This window comes from Leucoraja erinacea, chromosome 1 (genome assembly GCF_028641065.1).
Source record: "Leucoraja erinacea ecotype New England chromosome 1, Leri_hhj_1, whole genome shotgun sequence".
NCBI lineage: Eukaryota > Metazoa > Chordata > Chondrichthyes > Rajiformes > Rajidae > Leucoraja > Leucoraja erinaceus.
In genome coordinates, this window is record NC_073377.1 from 124,195,356 (window position 1) to 124,218,935 (window position 23,580).

The 23,580-nt window shown below is 41.1% G+C and overlaps 2 protein-coding genes across 4 annotated transcripts in view; one reads left to right on the forward strand and one right to left on the reverse strand.

The window, feature by feature from the left end:
- Window positions 1-21,091, forward strand: part of LOC129701607 (evC complex member EVC-like) — a 48,006-nt gene extending 26,915 nt beyond the window's left edge. Inside the window, exons 17-20 of one of the 2 annotated variants that reach the window (XM_055642907.1) lie at window positions 2,168-2,279; window positions 2,841-2,967; window positions 5,188-5,278; window positions 20,497-21,091. In XM_055642907.1, coding sequence (XP_055498882.1) covers window positions 2,168-2,279; window positions 2,841-2,967; window positions 5,188-5,278; window positions 20,497-20,564 — 398 coding nt within the window. In that variant the 3' untranslated portion in view covers window positions 20,565-21,091. Of the gene's footprint in view, window positions 1-2,167; window positions 2,280-2,840; window positions 2,968-5,187; window positions 5,279-10,119; window positions 10,430-20,496 lie in introns of those variants that run through there. The other variant, XM_055642918.1, reaches the window with a different exon arrangement.
- The window catches only part of LOC129701627 (dihydropyrimidinase-related protein 1-like), a 60,479-nt gene continuing 47,869 nt past the window's right edge, over window positions 10,971-23,580 (reverse strand). For both annotated transcript variants that reach the window (XM_055642948.1, XM_055642956.1), the window contains exons 9-14: window positions 22,634-22,790; window positions 18,550-18,691; window positions 16,419-16,589; window positions 15,626-15,805; window positions 14,270-14,435; window positions 10,971-12,110 (exon numbers count right to left, since the gene is read on the reverse strand). In XM_055642948.1, the coding sequence (XP_055498923.1) occupies window positions 12,019-12,110; window positions 14,270-14,435; window positions 15,626-15,805; window positions 16,419-16,589; window positions 18,550-18,691; window positions 22,634-22,790 (908 nt within the window). In that variant the 3' untranslated portion in view covers window positions 10,971-12,018. The remainder of the gene's footprint in view (window positions 12,111-14,269; window positions 14,436-15,625; window positions 15,806-16,418; window positions 16,590-18,549; window positions 18,692-22,633; window positions 22,791-23,580) is intronic.

Below are 23,580 nucleotides of genomic sequence, written 5' to 3' on the forward strand. Positions count from 1 at the left end.
GAAGGATCCGCGGGAGGCGGAGCGGGCTCATTCACAAGCAGCAGGTGCTGGCGGGAGCGACGGTAGATAGCCCCCTCGTAGTCGACGAAGTAGGAGCGCGGATGGATGGGCAATGGCAATGTAGTGTTTGAAATTGCGCTGGAACACGGTCCAGCGATGGACAATGTCCGTGTCGAAGACCAACGTTTCTGGTCTCCAACTGGAGGCGTGGGTTCGTATCCCACTTCTGACACCATGTAAAATGACTTACTGCACACACGTCTTTTTACTGTAACTGTTTATTAACTGAGAGTTAACACTAGGCTGTAGCTGTCCGTGGTCATCACTGGAGCTAGAGAGCGAGCTAGAGGTGGGGACACTACAATTATACTGGAGACAATGGGGAGTGGTTAGTAATGGGGAGGTCACTATGGTTAAGGGAACATGCACTGATCTACAGGTGTTGACGTGGATAGAAAATTGGTTGGCAGACAGGAAGCAAAGAGTAGGAGTGAACGGGTCCTTTTCAGAATGGCAGGCAGTGGCGAGTGGAGTGCCGCAAGGCTCGGTGTTGGGGCCGCAACTGTTTACTATATATATTAATGATTTGGAAGAGGGAATTAGGAGAAACACTAGCAAGTTTGCGGATGACACAAAGCTGGGTGGCAGAGTGAGCTGTGAAGAGGATGTTAGGAGGTTGCAGGGTGACCTGGACAGGTTGAATGAGTGGGCAGATGCGTGGCAGATGCAGTATAATATAGATAAATGTGAGGTTCTCCACTTTGGCGGCAAAAACAAGGGGGCAGATTATTACCTCAATATGGTTAGGTTAGGTAAGGGGGAGGTACAGCGAGACCTGGGTGTCCTTGTACACCAGTCACTGAAAGTTGGCGTGCAGGTACAGCAGGCAGTGAAGAAAGCTAATGGAATGTTGGCTTTCATAACAAGAGGATTTCAGTACAGGAGTAAGGTTCTTCTGCAGTTGTAGGGCTCTGGTAAGACAACATCTGGAGTATTGTGTACCGTTTTGGTCTCCTAATTTGAGGAAGGACATCTTTGTGATTGAGGCAGTGCAGCGTAGGTTCACGAGATTGATCTCTGGGATGGCGGGACTGTCATATGAGGAAAGATTGAGAAGGCTTGGCTTGTATTCACTGGAATTTAGAAGGATGAGGGGGAATCTTATAGAAACATATACATTTATAAATGGACTGGACAAGCTAGATGCAGGAAAAATGTTCCCAATGTTGGGCGAGTCCAGAACCAGGGGCCACAGTCTTAGAATAAAGGGGAGGCCATTTAAGACTGAGGTGAGAAAAACTTTTTCACCCAGAGAGATGTGAATTTGTGGAATTCCCTGCCGCAGAGGGCAGTGGAGGCCAAATCACTGGATGGATTTAAGAGTTAGATAAGAGTTCTAGGGGCTAGTGGAATCGAGGGATATGGGGAGAAGGCAGGCATGGGTTATTGATAGGGGACGATCAGCCATGATCACAATGAATGGCGTTGCTGGCTCGAAGGGCCGAATGGCCTCCTCCTGCACCTATTTTCTATCTTATGACACCTGTTACGGAAAAATTGAATAAACTGTTAAAGACATAATAGAAGGGAACTCAGGAAATATCTATGTAATTCAATTAAGGTACTTGGATAAGATAGATTTAGAGGGAACGGGGCCAAATGCAGGCAGGTGGAACTATGGTAGATGGGGTATGTTGGGCCGAAAGGCCCGTTTCCACACTGTATTACTCGGGGTCCATAATGTGGTAAAATCAATAAGATTTTGTGGAAAGAATTTAGATTTGAATTCTTTGAATAAATAATTTTCTCTGCCTAAAATGAAGCAATTGGTAAGATGCTGTATCGAACGTTATTGTGGAAATGGAAATCTCATGGAGTAGGAGATAATATTAGCATGGACCACATCACTGACTAATGGGAAACAATAGGAATAGATGGCTCTTTTTCTGATTTGCAACATGTACTGTGTTATGTGCCATAGGGATCGGTGCTGGATTTATTTTTTTCACAATTTGTATAAATTACTTAGATGAAAGAACCAAGGGTTGGTTAATAAATTTGAAGACTGCACATAGATAAATGACAAATTTCATGATTTTAATTGTTAATTGTGTACATTTTTTGTTTGCAACATTTTTGATGAACAATTGAAACATTGTGGAAACAGAGACTTATAAAAGGAAAAAAATGATTAAGGAGAGGATGACGGAAGAAAATCTTAATGCAGACATGGCTAATGTGAAGACAAAGCGCTTTACTTCAACAAAGATTCAACACAAGTGAGTAAGATAAAATTACGATTTAGTTTCTTCCACGATGTAACAACCACCAAACAATGCAATTCGAATCTACTTGAAAGCTAATATCTGCTCATGCATAATACTACTTTTAATTTGGATATGTGAATAAATTCACTGCCAAAGATATATTGTCACCATGCTATTTACAATGTGTTAATATTCTAATTAAATATATAAGCTAAACCAATGTTAGAAAGAATTGGGTTGAAAATGTTATGCTAAATGGTCTGTTTTATCACTAACTTGTCAAACCTCGTTCTTTTAAAGCTTCTCAAAAGCTACCTCTTTGATTAAGCTATTTGTCACGTGGCTTGTATCTCACACGGTTTAATGAGAAGATGCATTTTATTGGTAAAACTTACTGTATAAATAAGTCCTTATTACCATTGAATGTTTTGAGGATAATTGGGATGTGTAATAGACCAGTAATTTCACATTAATACTGAATTATTTAATGTCTGTGCTAGTTGTATACCTGAAGCTGAATGGGAAGAATATTTAATACTTATGTAGACATTCCTCTGTCTCTTTGACTGATAGGATGATGCTTCAGCAGAGGAATATTAGGTCCTTGCTTTTCCTTGAAGAGGATGCAAATATGGAGTTCCTAAAACAGAGAGCAGAGCTGATCCATCAATCAAAAGAGCAGCTTGATAAACACCTGAAGGTATAATATTAGTCATTTAAATTGTCACTCAACATTAGAGTTGGATAGGAAATTTGAATTTGGTATGGCAACTGCTCTGTCTCCGACCGGAAGGCACTGCAGAGGGTGGTGAAAATTGCCCAACGCATCACCGGTTCCACGCTCCCCTCCATTGAGTCTGTCCAAAGCAAGCGCTGTCTGCGGAGGGCGCTCAGCATCGCCAAGGACTGTTCTCACCCCAACCATGGACTGTTTACCCTCCTACCATCCGGGAGGCGCTACAGGTCTCTCCGTTGCCGAACCAGCAGGTCGAGGAACAGCTTCTTTCTGGCGGCTGTCACTCTACTAAACAACGTACATCGGTGACTGCCAATCACGCCCCCCCCCCCCCGGACACTTATTATTTATTTTTTATTCAAATCATTTGCTATGTCGCTCTTCAAGGGAGATGCTAAATGCATTTCGTTGTCTCTGTACTGTACACTGACAATGACAAGTAAAATTGAATCTGAATCTGAATCTGAATGCGATTTACTATCCACCATTTTAGGAGGAAGGTTAATAGTTAAAAGTAAAAAGGCGAATAGCTGTGCTAAAATAACAGGTATCAGACATTTAGAAACAAGACAAAATGTTGCAAATGCTTTTTGATACAATGCCAGCATTTGACTTAAATTGGTAAGATTATAAACTGCTTCCTCTCCATTTCCTACACGTCTGATCTCAATCCCCTCCTCCAAGACAAGGATGGGTTTCCCTTGTCCCAGCCAGTCTCCATATTCAGAGAATTATTCTCCACAATTTCTGCTACCTTCAGCAGGATTCCACCAGTGATTACACTCCACTTTCAGCATTCCAAAGGGTGCATTCTCTCTTTAACTGCTTGCTTGACTTTTCCATCTCTGTCTACCATTCTGCAAATGGTGACACTTGCTCAAGTAACTGCTTGTTCTCCAGCTACAAAACCTCCCATATATTTGTGCTCCAATCCCAAAACTGCTACATTATTAGTAACTGTGCTTTCCGTTGGAGACCTAAAGGGCCTGTCCCACTAACTCGACTTTTCAGCGACTGTCTTCGACCTTCAAGCTCGAGGGCACTCGCCTGAAAAACCTCGAGCTGGATCGACCGTCAGCGATGAAACCGCGAACTGGATCAACCATCAACCCAATCACACCACACACACACACACACACACACACACACACACACACATTGCAAAGGCGGGGGCCAGGGAAAGCGGGGGAGCGCGGTCTGAAATTCACACCCACGATGAACAGGCAGGTAAAAGACGGCTGCCACAGTGTACGGGTAAGTCCTTTAGAGAACACGGAGGGGGGGAGAGAAGGGGGGGGGGGGGGGGGGGGAGGAGGAGTGGAGACACTTTTAAGAAGTCAGACAACGTTTAATAAAGTTTAGCGGACATTTAACAGTTTTCCTTGGTCCTGAAAACTCCAATGAGCCAATTAAAATGCCCGGCCTTTGGCTACCCTTGACTACCTATAACTACATAGCGACCCCACTCCACTGCACTACGATTTCAAAAGAACCATGCCGACCAATTGTTACTCGCGGAAAATTTTTCAACATGTTGAAAAATGTTCCTCGACCAAACTGAAGCCGCGAGTATGCGGGAACTTCCCTCGAGCAGGAAGGGCAGTTCCAGTGACCTCCTAGGACCACGTGTCAACCATGCTGCGAGTTTCATTCCAGAGCAAACTCTTCTAAACTCACAAATTAGGTCGCTGCAGTGCGACAGGCACTTAAAGCTTTACATTTTCTTCTTGTTTGCTTTCCTGCTGGAAAGTTAGTTTGGTGTCCATTCTTTCTCCATAATTTTCTGTGGTTTGTCATCAAATTTTATTTGATAGCAATCCTGGGAAATATCTTGGGTTTTATTTTATAGATGCTTTAATGCAGTAAAACAATTTTTTTTTTTTATTTAAATGTGAAAATAGTTTTAATTCCAGTATTTTCTCACAACATGAATGAATGGTTGTGCTGATGTTTGAAGAGGAATAATCCTCCCAACAATATTCTTTTGCATAGACCTCTAAATGGCACCTGCTATTTTACTCAAGTATGTTCCACTTACTCCGCCATTCTTGAGATTAGATTGCCCATGTAATTCCAAGCAATGTCACGTCGGTAGTGAATTCTGCCTAATTTAATAAAATGCCTATAATCTGACTATTTCTTCTGGAAATAACCAAAATGTAATGTTTTTTAAATCTTACTAAGATGGCAGAAGAAAAATTCATATCGCAGCTTGCAGATTTAGCAAGAGTTTCACAAGCAGAATGGAAGACCCTGGAGAATGAATTTCTTGCAGGTAGGGGATCAACATTTTATTTAAACAAACAGAAACTGATCTGGATAATAGGTACACAAAAGTGCTGGAGAAACTCAGCGGGCGCAGCAGCATCTATGGAGCGATGGAAATAGGCGACGTTTCGGGCCAAAACCCTTCTTCAGACTGAAGAAGGGTTTCGGCCCGAAACGTCGCCTATTTCCTTCGCTCCATAGATGCTGCTGCAGCCGCTGAGTTTCTCCAGCATTTTTGTGTACCTTTGATCTTCCAGCATCTGCAATTCCTTCTTGAACACTGATCTGGATAATATTCAGATACATGATTGTAAACTATAGTCTGCAATATTTTACAATAATGTTTTTACAATTTTTTTTTTTACAACCAACCCATCTTTTTTTATAGCCTCCAAGATTGTTCCTCCAACAACCACTGTATCAAACTTAGTCAACAAAACTAATTCACAAATTATTTACCACCTTAAATAGCCAAACCATTCCATTCCCATCATAACCCATTACCTCTAATGGAATTATCAATAAACATTTAGATGTGGAGGCATTCTGAAACATTTTCCACTCCTCGACTCTTAGCTCTTCAAAAAAAATCTGAGATTGCATCCTACTCTCTTATCTGGAAAGTCCACAGCACTTTCCTTCACATCCTTCAGCAAGAAGCAAGTCGTATACCCATCAGAAACGTATCTTTACTTTATTTAGGTAATAATTGGTTATTCAAACATAACTTTCTTCATCAAATTAAATTGAAAAAATGTCATCCGACATAATTCCTCTTAACATCATCACTAATGTACGAAGTTAAATTTCATTATATTGTTTGCCACTCAAGTATTCTTTTGCAAGATGTGAAATGCAAAACTCAGTTTTTTAAAACAATGCTTGCTAATACATATTTTTGGATTACCTTCATAGTTTTGGTACATTCTTCAAATTTGGTCCTTAACCTACATTTCGCAATATAATAAAAGTGAGAAGAAAATCTTTAGCTCCAAAAGGAGGCAAATCCAAACCTTACTCGTTACCTTCATTATGGAATTTGTGACAGTGCAGACAGACATACTTTTGAATGTAGGGAACACATCGTAAAATATACACCAAGAGTGGTCAACAATTTCAATTGTGGGAATGTCTCAAAAGCCCATGAATGTGTACATTGTGGCTATAAAGGATGCTGTTTGACTTTTCATGCACTTTGACTGACTATTTTAATCTGGGTTGCCATCTCACAAAATACTTATTCTTTGATCTGTCCATTTTACGCCTTACATTTCTTTATACTCTTCCATATCAACAGTTTCCCCTCTCCCCTGACTCTGCCTGAAGAAGGGTCTCGATCCAAACCGTCACCCATTCCTTTTCTCCAGAGATGGTGCCTGTCCCACTGAGTTAGTCCAGCATTTTGTGTCCATCTTCAAAAAATAAAATTGTTTTGGTATTTAAACCTAAACAATCTTGTATTGACCCCCCCCCCCCCCCCCCTTATTCAGTTTAAAACCACCCATGTAGCAGTGGCAAACCTGCCTGCCAGAATGCTGGTCCCCCACATGTTAAGATGCAATCCGTCCCTTTTGTACAGTTCCCCCTTACTCCAAAACAGATCCCAGTGATCTAAGAATCTAAATTCATGCTCCCTGCACCAATTCCTCAGCCACACATTCAGGTCCCGTATCTCCCTGTTCCTGCTCTCACCAGCATGAGGAACTGGAAGCAAACCGGAGATAACAACACTGGAGGTCCTGCTTTTCAGCATTTTTCCGAGCTCTCTAAAGTCACGCTGCAGAATATTCATCTCCTTCTTTCCGACATCGTTTGTGCCGATATCTAGCTCTCTCTTGAACGTATCCAGAGAACCGGCCTCCACCGCCCTCTGAGGCAGACTCACAACTGTGTGAAGAATTGTTTCCTTGTCCCCATTCTAAATGGCTTACCTCTTATTCTTAAACTGTGACTCCTAGTTCTGGACTCCCCCAACATCGGGAATATGTTTCCTGCCTCTAGCTTGTCCAAACCCTTAATAATCTTATATGTTTCAATAAGATCCGTCTCATCCTTCTAAACTCCAGAGTATACAAACCCAGCCGCTCCATTCTCTCAGCATATGTCAGTCCCGCCATCCCGCGAATTAACCTTGTAAACCTTCGCTGCACTCCCTCAATAGGAAGAATGTCATTCCTCAAATTAGGGAACCAAAACTGCACACAATACTCCAGGTGTGGTCTCACTAGGACTCTGTACTGCAGAAGGACCTCTTTGATCCTATACTCAACTCCTCTTGTTATGGAGGCCAACATGCCATTCACTTTCTTCACTGCCTGCTGTACCTGCATGCTTACTTTCATTGACTGATGAACAAGAACCCCCAGATCCCATTGTACTTCCCCTTTTCCCAACTTGACACCATTTAGATAATAATCTGCCTACCTGTTACAATACAATATTTATTGTCATTTGAGCCTCAGTGAGGCTCAAACGAAATTCCGTTTCCACAGCCATACAAACAAAGACAATTTCCTACAGACATACACACAATTTTTTTTTTTTTTTTTATTTTTTTTTTTATTAGCAGTACAGTAAATCACATTAATACATCGCATATATCTTATTACATTATGTTGTACCACTTCATTTTTTGAGCTTTAAAAAAGATAGAAATAAAAGAAGTAAGGGAAGTAAGCAAGAATCGTGAAGGTGCAGGAAAGTGTTGGGAGAAGAGAACCCCTTAGGGAAGGAATTAGAGAAGGAAGCAAAGAAAATAAATAAGACCCTAGAAAGAAAAGAAAAAAAAAAGAAAGAAAGGAAAATCAATCGCTCTATTGTAACACAAAACTCCGCAAAAAAGGATATACCAACCGTGTTTTTATTAAAAATTTATTTTATACCCCCCATTACCGGGTCCTGGTAGCCTTTATGTTTTAACTTATTATTGCACCTTATGCTTGTAATAGTTCCATAAATGCAGACCACGTCTTTTGGAAGTGATTTGCTTTGCCTGCTAGCACATAATTTAATTCACACAAACATCCATCACAGTGAACCCACTGTGATGGAAAGCAAAGTATTTTCTCTCCTCTGTTCTCCATTTCTCTGTTCTCCATATACCAAAGTGGATAACCTCACATTTACCCACATTAAACTGCATCTGCCCACTGACCCAACCTGTCCATGTCACCCTACATTCTCATAGCATCCACCTCACTAGTTCACACTGCCACCCAGCTTTGTGTCACCTGCAAATTTGCTAATGTTACTTTGCATCCATTCATATAAATCATTGATGTATATTGTAAATAGCTGTGGCCCCAGCACCGAGCTTTGCGGTACCCCACTAGTCACTGCCTGCCATTCTGAAAGGGACCCGTTAATCCCTACCCCGTTTCCTGACTGCCAACCAATTTTCTATCCATGTCAGCACTCTACCCCCAATACCATGTGCCCTAATTTTGCCCATAAATCTACTATGTGGGACCTTACCAAATGCTTTCCTGAAAGTCCGGATACACTACATCCACTGGCTCTCTTGTCCATTTTCCTAGTTACATCCTCAAAAAATTCCAGAAGATTAGTCGAGCATGATTTCTCCTTCGTAAATCCATGCTGACTCAGACCAATCCTGTTACTGCTATCCAAATGTGCAGCTATTTCATCTTTTATGATTAACTCCAGCATCTTCCCCACCACCGATGTCAGGCTAACTGGTTTACAATTCCCTGTTTTCTCTCTCCTACCTTTCTTAAAAAGTGGGATAACATTAGCTGCCCTCCAATTCATAGGAACTGATCCTGAATTTATAGAACATTGGAAAATTATCACCAATGCGTCCACGATTTCTAGAGCCACTTCCTTAAGTACCCTGGGATGCAGACCATCAGGCCCTGGGGATTTATCAGCCTTCAGTCCCTTCAGTCTACCCAACACCATTTCCTGCCTAATGTGGATTTCCTTCAGTTCCTCCGTCACCTCCGATCCTCTGGCCACTAGTACATCAGGAAGTTTCTGTCCTCCTTAGTGAAGACAGATCCAAAGTACCTGTTCAACTCATCTGCTATTTCATTGTTCCCCATAATAAATTCACCTTTTTCAGTCTTCAAGGGTCCAACTTTGGTCTTAACTAATTTTTTTCTCTTGCTACCCCACCCCCTCTGCCCACTTGTCTGCCTTTTTGATAGGGGTAAGCCATTTAGAACGGAGATGAGGTAACATTTTTTCACACGGAGAGTTGAGTCTGTGGAATTCTCTGCCTCAGAGGGTGGTGGAGTCCAGTTCTCTCGATGCTTTCAAGAGGGAGCTAGATATTGCTCTCAAAGATAGCGAAGACAGGGGATATGGGGAGAAGGCAGGAACGGGGTACTGATTGTGGATGATAAGCCATGATCACATTGAATGGAGGTGCTGGCTCGAAGGGCTAAATGGCCTACTCCTGCACCTATTGTCTATTGTCACTGATGTAAAGGTCACATCGGGAATACTGAATACAGTAGATGGCATTAGAGGAAGTACCTCTGTCTCATCTGGAAAGACTGCTGGAGTCCCTGGATGGATCTAAGGGAGCAAGTATAGGAATAGTTGTTGCATGACCTGCAGTTGCAGGGGAAGTACCTGGAGAGGGGGTTGTTTGGGTGGGAAGTTGTTTGAGTGCACCAAGATGTGGAGAGAGTGGTCTATGCAGCAAGTGAAGATAGGAAGACGTGACTGATGGTGGGATCACAATAAAGGTTGCAGAAATGTGGAGGATGAAAGTAAAGTGAAATCCATGTAATTTTCTCTTGGCAAAATAAGCTAGAAATAAATTGAATTTACATGAATGCCAATTAAAATGTCCCTTGTTCTGAATTTCTTTCACTGCAGGAAAGAATCCATCTTTCACTCAAAAACTATACAGAACAACTGTCTAAAATCTAAGCCGCACAAGCAAGAAATTGAGCACGACTCCAGCCATTGATGCCAGTGTGCTGTAAAGAATAGAATCTTTGCTTCATGATTATATTGTACATAAATATATCATCTGGCTTTGAATTTTAAAAAAAAGCCTTGCCTGTTTTATTTCTGGCAGCTTGCAAGGAACTGAATATATGGCCAAGCCCTGGTGGAGCACAGATCCATAGTTGTCAATTAGATTTGTTGCCGCATGAACCAAATTACCAAACACCACAGGATACTTGAATCCTAAAATAAAAGTTCAATTTTAGTTACCTCTTAAACCATTGCAGTAATTTACATATAGAAAGGTGAAAACACGTTCAAATATATTTTTTTGTGGCAGTGAAGTGTAAATAAACAACAGAATACAACATTTAAATAATAATTTGTTTGCTCTATATTTTACTGGATTTACATTAAAATATTGTGTGTCACCTGAATGCCCTATAGACATAGAACCACCAAGTTGACACATTATTTGGATATACAAGTTGTAGAGTTATGGACCTCATGTGCTGTAGTACAACTAATCATTGTTAAAATACACATCTTTGCATTAGTCATGAACCTCAAATTAAGACAACTTGAATTCTGTCTTGAGTTATTCCAAGATATATTGGCTGGCTATTCACCCCGAAAAAGAACGTTGCTTATCACATCCCTGCCAGTGAATAACTTGCAGTTTACAAAAGCAAAACTAAATTAGCTCTTGACATTAGTACTAAGTATTGTGCACTAAGTGCTGATAGATAATAAATCAATGGTCAAAATCAGCAGAATTCAACTTTGAAGCATAATTTATTCACAGCCTTCAGGCTCAAGTGTACAGTCACAACACCAGAGTATTCAGTTTGAGATATTAAGTACAAATGTATATGAATACAAAGGATGCATCAGTATCAAAAAGTTTTTTAAAATGTCACAGTAGCTTAAGACTGAAAGGTGGCTCAAATTCATGATGTAGTTAGTGGTTGTCACCCTTCATTGATGGGACATTTCTTGCACTTACACGACAATTCAAATAAAACAACTTAACTCTATTATGCTAAAACTCCCATTCTTAAGCTTGTTCTGAAGCATTGAAAAATGACAGAAGAAATGGTAAAGCTTTACAGCAAACCAAAGGAGGCTGAAACAATGTCTCATGATTACAAGTCAAAGTCGCTACATAAACTCCAAAACGATTAAGACTTTTATTGTCGGTTTCACTCCCTATTAACATGTGAGGTAACTATAACTGCATAACTAACTCTTTATGTGTGTGCTTCAATGTCTATGCTATGATAAGACTGACTTCAACTAAAGCCAGTAAGAAAGTAAACTTTGCACATTCATAGAAATATTTCAGTTTTCCTATTCCTGATTATATTTTTCCCGGCAATTCAGCGTACTGTGCCAGAAATCCACACCACAAAGATTTCTGGCTATATTCTCCGCAGTTTTGTCAAAAGAGTTTTCATTACTCTTTACACAAAACAGAAATTACATTTCTGAAGATCATGCACTAACATATCATAACAGCTAAAATGTGCAAAGAATCCTTATTAAATTACAAGGAGCATCTCTAAACCGGTTCATTAAGGGCTATGCTAATAAAAGCAGCATGCTAAGTGGCATGAAACAACTGCGTGATGGCCAATTCCAAGCAAAAACACATCACATAATTCACCTCATTCTATAGGGCAAACACACACATACATACGCACACTTTGTTTTGTTTCTTTCACTGAAATACCGGAGTAAATTGTTTTTTCATTACACTGAATTCCCCTGTAAGTAGATAAACTGCCTGTAGCAGCTACCAGCAGCTCCACCTTCCAGTCCTGGTCACCCTAAGCTGGTGATATTAGAACGGCCACCTGGAGGATTGACAATACGATGTCCAGACCGACGAGGAATGTTGTCATCAAACTGCGCACCTGATGCACATAAAGCATAGGGACCGGTTAAAATTAATCATACTTCATTAGAACATAGAACAGTACAGTGGCCATGCTATACATGATGTCAAGGTTAAACTAATCTTATCTGCTGGTATGTAATCCATAATGCCCCTGTCCAACTTAGGAAACCTGAACGGAAACCTCTGGAGACTTTGCGACCCACCCAAGGTTTCCGTGCGGTTCCCGGAGGTTGCAGGTGATTGCCGGAGGTTGCAGGTAGGGAGACTGACAAAAACCTCCGGGAACTACACGGAAACCTTGGGTGGGGTGCAAAGTCTCCAGAGGTTTCCGTTCAGGTTTCCTAAGTGGTTCAGGGGCATAAGCCTCCATTCCCTGCGTATCCGTGTGCCCAGCTCAAAGTCTCCTAAACTTTAAATGGATATAGAGGCTGATACAGAGGAGTGCCATCCACTCCATGGACATCTGTTGCTAACATGCATCACAGGGCACGAGCAGCCATGCATGCAATCATTAAGTGAATTTCCAAAAGGCTGCAGTGATTTTAGTTACAGCATGGAAACTGGTCCTTTGGCTGACTGAGCCCATGCCACCATCGATCACCTGTCACACCAGTTTTGTTATCCAACTTTTGCTTCCACCCCCTACACACTAGGGACAATATACAGCAGCCAATTAACTTACAAACCCACACGTCTTTGGGATGTGAGAAAAAACTGACACAGTCACAGGGGGAACATGCTAACTTCACACAGACAACACTCGTGGCCAGGATCAAACCGGGGTTTCTGGTGCTGCAAGGAAACAGCTGTACCAGCTGCACCACTCTTATTGGTTCTTAAATCTATCTTCCTTTAACAAATTAGCTGGGAGCAGGTATATGTCTCCACCTCAAGACGATTACTGACTAAGATTGTGACTAAGGTGATAGTGACTTCAACTGTTCATTCTCATTTACTGTGTATAACTTTTCACCCTCAACTCCCCACCCCTTGTGCATCAACTATCTACCTTTAGTTTAGTTTATTTTAGAGATACAGCATTGAAACACTGCCCAACGACCACCAATACACTAGTTCTATCCTACAAACTAGGGACAATTTACCAAAGCCACTTAACCTACAAACCTGGACATCTTTGGAATGTGGTAGGAAACCAGAGCACCCGGAAAAATCCCACATGGTCACAGGGAGAATGTACAAACTTTGTACAGTCTTCACCGATAGTTAGGATGAAACCCGGGTCTCTGGCGCTGTCGGGCAGCAGCGCCACCACTGTGTTTAGTTAAAACATTTCTGAAGGCTTTCAGAATGTTTGCCTTTGATTATGACCCTCTTTATTGCTCACACCCTCATGTACAATTTCCCACTCGTGTATGTTCTCCCTTAACTAAGCCTGTACCTGAACAAGAACACCAGGAACAGAAACAAGTTGGCAATTTGCCCCCTTGAACCGGCTCCACATTTCACCAAGATCACGTGATCTTCCTCCTCAACACCCTTTCGCAACACTTTCCAGGCGTTCCTCGAATTTCAGAAGAGCCAGAAATGCATTGATCTGTTTGGAATGAGAGAGCCTCCATAGCATTCTGGGCAAGAGAATTTGCAAGGCTCACTCTCTTTATGAGGACATTTCTCCTCACTTCACTCCCAAATAAACCATAATAAATCCATGAACAATGCAAATAAGAAGGTCTCACAAAACTGCTGGTTCAGAACTTGGGCAGCAGTAGCACTACTTTGTAACGTGTTGGAACATGTTAGAGCTTTGGTCCCATTTTTACCCCATCTTCACTCATCAACTGAGAGGGCAAGCAAATAACTTGTTCTAACAAAAACCAAATACATAATTATCCACTGGCAACTAATTCTCCCTCGTGCATGATATAATTTCTTCTTGTATAAACATACACAAACACTAGTGTTGGATAGAACTAGTGCACCGGTGATTGGCACAGACTCGGTGGACCGAAGGGCTTGTTTTCACACTGGATCTCTAAACCAAACTAAAGGGAAATAGATATTTGATGCACAAGGGATGGGGGAGGTGAGAGTGAAAGATTACCCACAGTAAACAAGCAATACCCTTGCTTCATGCAGGATTGCATTAGAAGTCACCATGACGGATATCATTCACCCAGCTCGTGTTCCATCTTCGTTCATGTTAATGCATCTCACCTGATAAACTAAACCCAGACTGATGCAGGTTCCGCAGCGGTGGAGGGTTAACTTTTGTAGGGGATGACTTGGTCGAAGGAGCTGGCGTGGCAAACTTGGGAGTAATTGGGAGATCATACACAGGGCCATCATACATCCCTCGAGACACAGGATGCAATTCCGTCGACTTGGTAAAGGACATCCATAAGCAGATCAATTGCAATACAGGAGCAGAGAAAGATGGGAGAGGTTAGCAACATCGCTTACAATTCCTGCTCTTTGCCCAATGATACTCACATACTGACTCTCATTATTAATGCATACATTTCAATCATTGCAATAAAATGTTCACATTTGTACCAAAAAATTAAAATGATAAAATATTAGAAATGTGATGTATGTGGGAGGAAGAATGAGGGGAAGCAAAATGTACAAAATCTAACTACCGGGTTCCACCTCCATAACTATAGGACGTGGATGGGTGACGTATCGGGTCGAGACCCTTCTTCAGACTGATTATAAGGGTTCTGCAGAAGGATCTTGACCTGAAACTTTACCCATCCATGTTCTCCAAAGGTGCCGTCTGACCTGCTGAGTTAACCAGCATTTGCAGTTCTTTGTTTTGCCACCTGCATAACAGTGCCCGACTCTATCGTGTGCTTCCCTGCTCTTAACTCACTTCAAGACAAGTTCGCCAGCTGACTTCCACTTATTCCTGGTTTGTCCAAATCTTCTATGACTTTCCTCCTAGGATCTGAAACACAAGCCCACCCACCCATCTGAAAAACTTCTTCCAGCCCAAAAATCCCTCTGCAATTCCGCACTCAAAAAAATGACAGGTGTTGTGCACACCAGCCCTAAAAACTGAGAGGCAATGAGTCCCATTCCGCTGTTTGCCATTTAGCTATATTATGGCTGCTCTGTATCTTGACTTCATTTACCTCAATAGATTTGTATCTACTTGTATCACAATTAAACCACATCATTGAATGTGTGGCGATGGTGCACAAGCCAGGCGACTGCGTGCTGGTCCCAGAAGTGGATCCACAATCGTTCATTACAATCGCTTCATTCTTTTAAAACACTACTTCCTGTACACTGTGGATGGCTTGATTGTAATCATGTATTGTCTTTTCCCTGATTGGTTAGCATGCAACAAAATAAGCTTTTCACTGTACACACACCAATGAACTAAACTAAATCCAGCTCGTTGAATCGTCCACATAAGACTCTGAATGGCAGACAGTGTATTACCTACTGTATTGGTGTTTTATACATTGGTTCGCTTCAGGAGGGATTGCGTTTGAAGTCACTGAGATCATCCATCCTGCTCCTACCCATGCACACATGCATGTACACATGTTGACAGCTACTCACCTTGTTGCGGATCTTAATACGCTGGTAGATATGTTCAGGGAATGGCTTACGGGGAATGAAGCGGCCAGTTCCCTGATTAACATACAGTTTGCCATCTTCCAGGACAATATTCCCTTGACTGATAACAACCAAGGGAGCACCACGGCATTCCATACCCTCAAATATATTGTATTCCACAGCCTGACACAGAAATTTAAAAAAATCAGCTGATAACCAGATGTCACTTTTATTTATTAAATTCTTAGTTATTGAATTCTTATGTATAACAATTTTTAGTTCAGCTTATAGATACAATGTGGAAACAGACCCTTCAGCCCATTGAGTCCATCGACCAGACCATACGCTAACTACATTATCCCTCTTTCGCATCCTAGAATCAATTTACAGAAGCCAATTAATCTACAAACCTGCACATCTTTGGAATATGGGAGGAAACCGGAACACCCAGAGAAAATCATGTGGTCACAGGGAGAATGTACAAACTCCCAAAAGACAGCTCCTTGTAGTCAGGATCAGTCCTGGGTCTCTAGCTCTGTGAGGCAACAGCTCTGCCACTGCACCAATGTGCTGCCCTAACAATTTTACTGATGCATTTAGGAGAATTCAGCTAGACGCAGCTCACTATTTCATAGATCATACACCAAAACTTGCATCCAATATTTTCGATTAATTTTCCTAATCTCTCGAAACCAACTTTCTCCAAAACAACAATAGCAATAGATAATTTAAAGACCATGTTTGATCAACAGCGAAGTACATCTTACTCTACGTAAAGTAATAAAACATTACTTGCCGAGCGGTGTGTTTTGGCAGAGATTGTTTTAACAGTGTCTGGGTCCCAGATGACGAGATCAGCATCAGATCCCACAGCTATCCTTCCCTTCCTTGGATAGAGGTTAAAGATTTTGGCAGCATTGGCGCTGGTCACTGCGACAAATTGATTCTCATCCATTTTCCCTGTGGTCTTTGAACAAAAACGAGTTTCAATTTATGATAACGCTGAAAGTGAGCTAACAGTCCAGAAACAAATTACTTTAGTCACGTTAGCTCCAAGCAGAACTATCCCATCAGTCCCATTCCCTGTCTCTTTGCCTAGCACAGAAACTGATTCCCTCTCAAGTGCCCATCCCAATTCCCTTTTGATCAATGCATTTTCAACCACTCCTACAAGTAGTAATCTGGTGAGACAATATTGGTTAATCAAACTATATCTGATCCATTATTGTTCCATCTTCTCATCCAGGCCACACGCAGATGAGTAATTAATCTTCCACTGTATGCATTGAACATGCAATGCACTGTAGCTCTGTAGCTTGTTTCCATACAACAAAATAGAAATAACACGATTGATGAATTAGGAAACGCAGTTTGTATTATGCAGGCAGAAATCGTTTTAATGTGATTTTGATTGGAAGATAGAGAACTGCATAAAATTTACTTTGGAAAACGTCGTGGAAAAAAAGCTGTCTTGTAAAATCAAAACAATCTAGTGGAAAAAAAATGTTTCTATGTAAATACCCCACAGTAATCAGATACCATTGTCTCTTAAGAGTAGAGTATGTCAATTTCACTGCAGGTGGCCATTGAAATTGGCAAGAATCACTTATTGACACTTGTGTATTTGTGCTCTATTAAATGTAACAAACTTTATTTATTTTAGCTTGCAAAATAATTGTAAAACTATTTTAAAACTTTTTTTTTAAATTCTAAGTAGTGGTGAACGTTATTACGAGTTTGAAATTCTCTAGCCACTTTTTCCTCATTGCTGCAATTGTTTTTCTAATGTGATTTCTGCAATATTAATTTTCTTGGGAACTCAATATCCCTTTATAGCAGAACTACCTGTAATGTGTTGCATTGCACTTTAGTTTAGTTCAGTTTAGAGATACAAAGGAGACACAGGCCCACCAACTCCACGCTGACCAGCGATCCCCGCACACTAACTCCATCGTACACATACTAGGGAAAATTTACAATGCTACCAAACCAATTAATCTACAAACCTGTACATCCTTGACTCACTTCTGAACTTTGGTGACAATGACATTGAGGAATCCGAACTGCAGAAGCAGAAATTGGGTGCTTGTTACTATTTTGAACACCCTGCAATCAAATGGGCTTCTTAAATTCAAACTGTTCACAGCTACATTGACTGGGATTCGCTCTTAAAGTGATATCATTTGTGTCATTGAGCTCAGTGGCCTCATTATGCGCGAAAGATTGAGTCAGATCCGAGGGAGACGGTAAGATCTGGTGACATGGCCCACCAGGACTTGCAAGTAAAATTGGGGGGCATAGGGTCTCAGCCCCATTTGGGATGAGCAATGTTGTCAGGACAAGGGGGAATTCTTGTCCGCAGTTCTTTGTCATCTCTATATTGATGATCTGTCCCAAGCCCTTGCTGCATTATGTTCAATAGTAAGCTCACATGTACAAGAAATATACATCGTCTATTCTCTACTATTTTGTCCGATGAAGATGTCTGGCGACCATATGTATGGACACAAGAATATCCAGCAGGGATTAAGCCACAGGAAATAGACATCATTTTGTCAGTTGCAACATCAAGAGATGTTGCATTGGTGAATGTTCAGGCAACAGGCAAACTCTGATAAGCCACAACTTGCAATGGCTATTCTTTCCCCACTAATTGCATATGAGAAACATACAATATTTCCCCAAAATAATTAAGGATTACTTGTCACGTTCACGTGAACAGCATCATGCTATCTAAAACACATGTTATCATGGCTTTCCTCCCTCCTTTCCTTCCACTTAAATACTCCATTGTAGATGCGTCAACAGTACTCAATATTTGAGAATCTGTCACATTTTATTGTTTGTTGCCGTGACAGTGAAGATTAAAAATATGTATCCTTATCTCTTCCTGACTGACCTCCAAATTTTGCACTGAAACAACTTACCACAGCTTTTTCCCAGATAATACTCATTCTTTCTTCAATACCATTGGTGCCTTCAGGAATTAAGCAGAAGTTATCTTTTCCAATGGCTTTCTGAGCAGTGGTAAATGTACTGTGACCACTTCCTGTAACTTGCAGATCTCCACTAGAGAGGAAAATTGCATAATTAGCTGCTTGCAAGGTAATTATGAAGCTTAAAACATCGCAATTTCTGAATTTGGGGTCTACAGCAAAGAAAGCATTCCACACTTGTAAAGAAAAAACACCTCCCCACAGGACTTGGATTTTCTCTTCATATGCAGCTGCCAGTTGACCAAGACCATGACCAAGATGGCGGCGCGCACAGTCGCAGCGGCTCGAAGCTCTCCCTTTCGGTGCTTTTTTTGTTTGTATGTCTGTTTGACAAAGATACGTTTTGTCGTGCGAATCTCACCTTCAGCCGACCTCAGCTGCTATTGTTATTTACCTGTAATTTTATTTTTTTATATGTATGTATTTTTACCTTATCTTATATATTTAAAATTGCTCTTGTGAATCGCACCGTGGGATTGACTTTTAAATTTCGTTGTACCATGTGCAATGACAATAAAGAGATTCTTCATTCAGTTCAAAGGAACCCTAGTCTGCAAATGTTGTGATGCAGAAAACTGCGTCAAAATGTTGTCAATCACAGACTGTATTCCAGGCAGCACAAAAAACAATTGAAAAATAACTTTATAAATGCCAGACGAAGTTCTATAAGTAGGCTGATAGAAGAACATATAAATGACACACAAAGCTGGAGTAACTCAGCGGTACAGGCAGTATATCTCGCCTGGTGACGTTTCAGGTCGAGACCTTTCTTCAGACTCAAAACTTCTCGACCCAAAAGATCACCCATTCCTTCTCTCCAGAGATGCTGCCTGTCCCGCTGAGTTACTCCAGCTTTTTGTGTCTATCCTCGGTTTAAACCAGCATCTGCAATTCCTTCTTACACTAAACATATACAATACCACCACGCCTGGGACCCTATGTGGAAACGTGCCACGATATGGGGGTTAAAAGCATATGCATTCAAACTATGCAGCACGTGATGTGCACGGATTATAATACTATGGTGGTGGCAAAATTGGAAATATAAATAAACTTTAAGGAGTTAAAATAAAAATGAACTTTAAACAATAATGAGAGGGATGTGTAATATACATTAATTAGCAAAAAAGATTGCTGGAGGAATCAGCGAGACATGTAGCATTGGTGGAGAAAGAAGGATGGTCGACATTTTCCAGTCTTGAGACTCTGCATCAGTCCACAGATGCTGCAGGTTTCTCCAACCCGTGTGATTTTTGCTTCACATTACAACATCTGCAATCCCTTGTGTTTACACATAAATTAGTGTTTAGCGCCAGATGGCTGGCCAACACCATTACAAACTAATTTAATTTGAATTGAACTGAATACATATTGTATTAGTCAAATATGTATACATATCAAAGAGGGGTGTCAAAGAGGGATACCTAAAGTTATTGAGAGAATTCTGGCCCACTGGTATGCCCACCAGACTATGCAAGTAAAATGGGGCAATAGGGTCTCAGCCCCATTTGGGATTAGCAATGGTGTCAGACAAGGGGGAATTTTGTCCGCAGTTCTTTTTAATCTCTATATTGATGATCTGTCCAAGCAATTGAAAGCCTGTAATACTGGGTGCATGATTGTTAATACTCTAGTGAACCATATTATGTATGCAGATGACCTTGTGGTCTTTAGTCCATCTAGCGCTGGTCTCCAGCAGCTCCTTACTATATGTTCTATGTATGGTGTGGAACATGATATCAAATATAATGCTAGTAAGTGCTGTTATGATCTGTAAAACCAAAGAGGATAAATGTCTAAAATTTCCTGATTTTAAATTGTCTGATAATAATCTTAGTGTCTGTAATAAGGTAAAATATCTCGGACATTTCATTACAGAACAAATGACAGATGATGTGGGCGTATGCACCGTATGCACAAACAAACATTCTCTTACGCAAGTTTAGTGCGTGAAAAGATGGGAGTGAAGATGTCTCTGATCAGAGCATATTGTACACCACTATATACTGCACACCTGTGGTCAAACTACAGAAAAGCTAGCTTACAGAGGCTTAAAGTAGATTATAATGGTGCCATGCGAATATTACTTAAGAGATCTAGATGGTCTAGTGCAAGTGAAATGTTTGTGGATGCAGGAGTCAATACTTTACAAACTGTCTTAAGAAATCTTAAGTATAAATTTATTTGCTGGATTAATGACTGAAAATGAAATCATCTTGGCCTTATCAAACATAAGGTTTAGCACTACACGCTACCAATCCCAGCTGTGGAGACATTGGTATAGATGTCTCGTTGTAGGACACTGATTTTTTTAAATTCTTGATCTTAAACCATGTATTGTGCGTTTGTCTGTCATCTATTGTGCTTTTATAAGTAATTTACTGTGTTTTTGTATTAATTTATTGTGCTATTGCATGCAATTTATTCTATGTAATGTCGTCTTTTATCTGGACCTTGAGTCTGTAATAAAAAGTATGTATACATACAAGGAATTTGCTCTGGTGCTTTGCTCGCAAGTAACAACACGATATACAGTAGCCAATTAAAAATAAATCATTATAATTTAAACATGTGAAGAATGAAATAAAATACAAGAGCAAAAGGAGATTACAGCCGTTTGGCTGTTGAGTAGCGCCACTCCTTGTGGATAAAAACTGTTTTTATGTCTGGCTGTGGCAACTTTGACAGACGGAGTCGCCTTCCAGAGGGAAGTGCTTTAAAGAGTTTGAGGCCAGGGTGAGATGGGTCAGAGATGATCTTACCCGCTCGCTTCCTGGCCCTTGCAGTGTACAGTTCGTCGATGGGGGGGGGGGGGGGGGGGGGGGGGGGGGGGGGGGGGGGGGAGTTTCTGTCAACAACCTTCTCGGCTGATCGAACAATGCGCTGCAGCCTCTGGATGTCGTGTTTGATGGCTGAGCCAAACCAGACCATGATGGAGAAGGTGAGGACAGACTCTATGATGGCAGTATAAAGCTGAACCATCATTGCCTGTGGCAGATTGTGTTTCCTCTGCTGCTGCAGGAACTACATCCTCTGTTGGGCCTTTTTGACTGTGGAGTCGATGGTGGCCCCTAATTCAAGATCCCTGGAGATGATGGTTCCTCGGATGTGACTGTGGTGTTGTTGATAGTGAGTGGGGGGAGGGGAGGGGGAGCTCTCCTAAAGTCTACAATCAATTCCACTGTCTTAAGAGCATTGAGCTCCAGGTTGTTGCGATGGCACCAGGATGCCAGCTGTGTCACTTCCTGTCCTTAGGCAGATTCCTCCCCATCCTGGATCAGTTCAATCAGGGTTGTGTCAAACACAAACTTGAGAAGCTTGACAGGGGAGTCTGTGGAGGTGCAGTCGTTGGTGTAGAGAGAGTAACGGAGAGGGCAGAGTACGCAGCCTTGCAGTGCTCCTATGCTGAGGGTCTTTCTGTCTCCTCCCCTTCTCAGCTCTCCCTCAGCCCTTGGGCTCCTCCTTTCTTCTCCCCATCCCCCCCTCCCCCCACCCTACATCAGTCTGAAGAAGGGTTTCGGACTGAAACGTTGCCCATTTCCTTCGCTCCATAGATGCTGCTGCACCTGCTGAGTTTCTCCAGTACTTTTGTCTACCTTTGATTTTCCAGCATCTGCAGTTCCTTCTTAAACACTTCTATATACAGACACCAGGTATGAATGTCAATGGGGATATAATAACCAAATTGCCAGTTTAAGCTGAGACTAGAAGAACAGCACAAAATATTACCAAAAGGTTTGAGTGCACATGAACCACTTCCAAATCAATATTGCAATAGGGATAAAACCAAACAGCTCATTATGTAGCATCTTCTTGTATTATATCAGGGCTTCTAATTGTAGTATATTATAATGTAGTAATTATACTTGTAGGCTAAATTACTTACCTATAACAAACTAAATATGCATTAGTTGTCACTGCACACAATAATTGTTTGATTTTTTAAATTTAAGAAATTGGTCTCTAACACTAAATGCTTGGATTTGCCAAGTGCAAACTGACATAACTCTCCTACCAGGCTAACAGTGAACTCAGGTGGTCAGGTGTTGAGGAGTCAGGACTCAGAGGAGGTGATGCCACAAAGGCCGCAGCCTTGGCCCAGTTTCTGCTCCAATAATGTGTTCCGTCTGTCCCAAGGCTTGCAGTGATCGGCTCTCCAAAAACAACAGCTCCTGTTAATAAAGGAACATATAGAATCTGGCTTTGGAATCCTCCAAGTCTATTTCCCGTTAAACACCACTCAAAGGTTTTACTCTTTAAAAAAAAAACACATAACCTCAAAATAACTAAAAAGAGCAATTATTATTTGTTCCTGTTTAAATATACAACAGTACAATGATTTTTTTTTAAATAAAAAGGCAGATTTGTTTTCAGGTGTTCCCTGGAACTCACAAATGATGGGAATTTATTTTTAATGAACTAATCTCACCATTGAGACAAAAAGAAAACACAAGAAAGTACATGATAAGAAATGCCCATTCAGTTCATCATCCCTCCATCTTTACAAACTATTTATTCTATTGTAAGCTCTAAATTGGTTGCCTTGTGGGCAGCACAGTGGAGCAGCAATAGAGTTTCTGCCTTAGTGTCTGAGACTCGGGTTCAATCCTGACTACCAGTGCTATTTGTACAGAGTTTGTACGTTCTCCCTGTGGGTTTTCTCTTTTCTTTTAAAATCTTTTTATTGTTTTTTTTTCCAAAAAAGCAAAAGTAAAACATAAAAAACAAAGCAAAAAGAATAATGGCAAACATAACAATGATATTGATACATAGGGATCAGGATTACATTAATAACAGGTATAACAGGCATGGGTTTTCTCCGGGTACTTTAGTTTCCTCCCACATCCCAAAGACGTGCGGGGGTCGTTTAAATAGCTTCTTTAAATTGTCCCTCTGCTGTACGAGTGATTACTGGTCAGTGTGGACTGATTGGGCCGAAGAGCCTGTTTCCACGCTGTATCT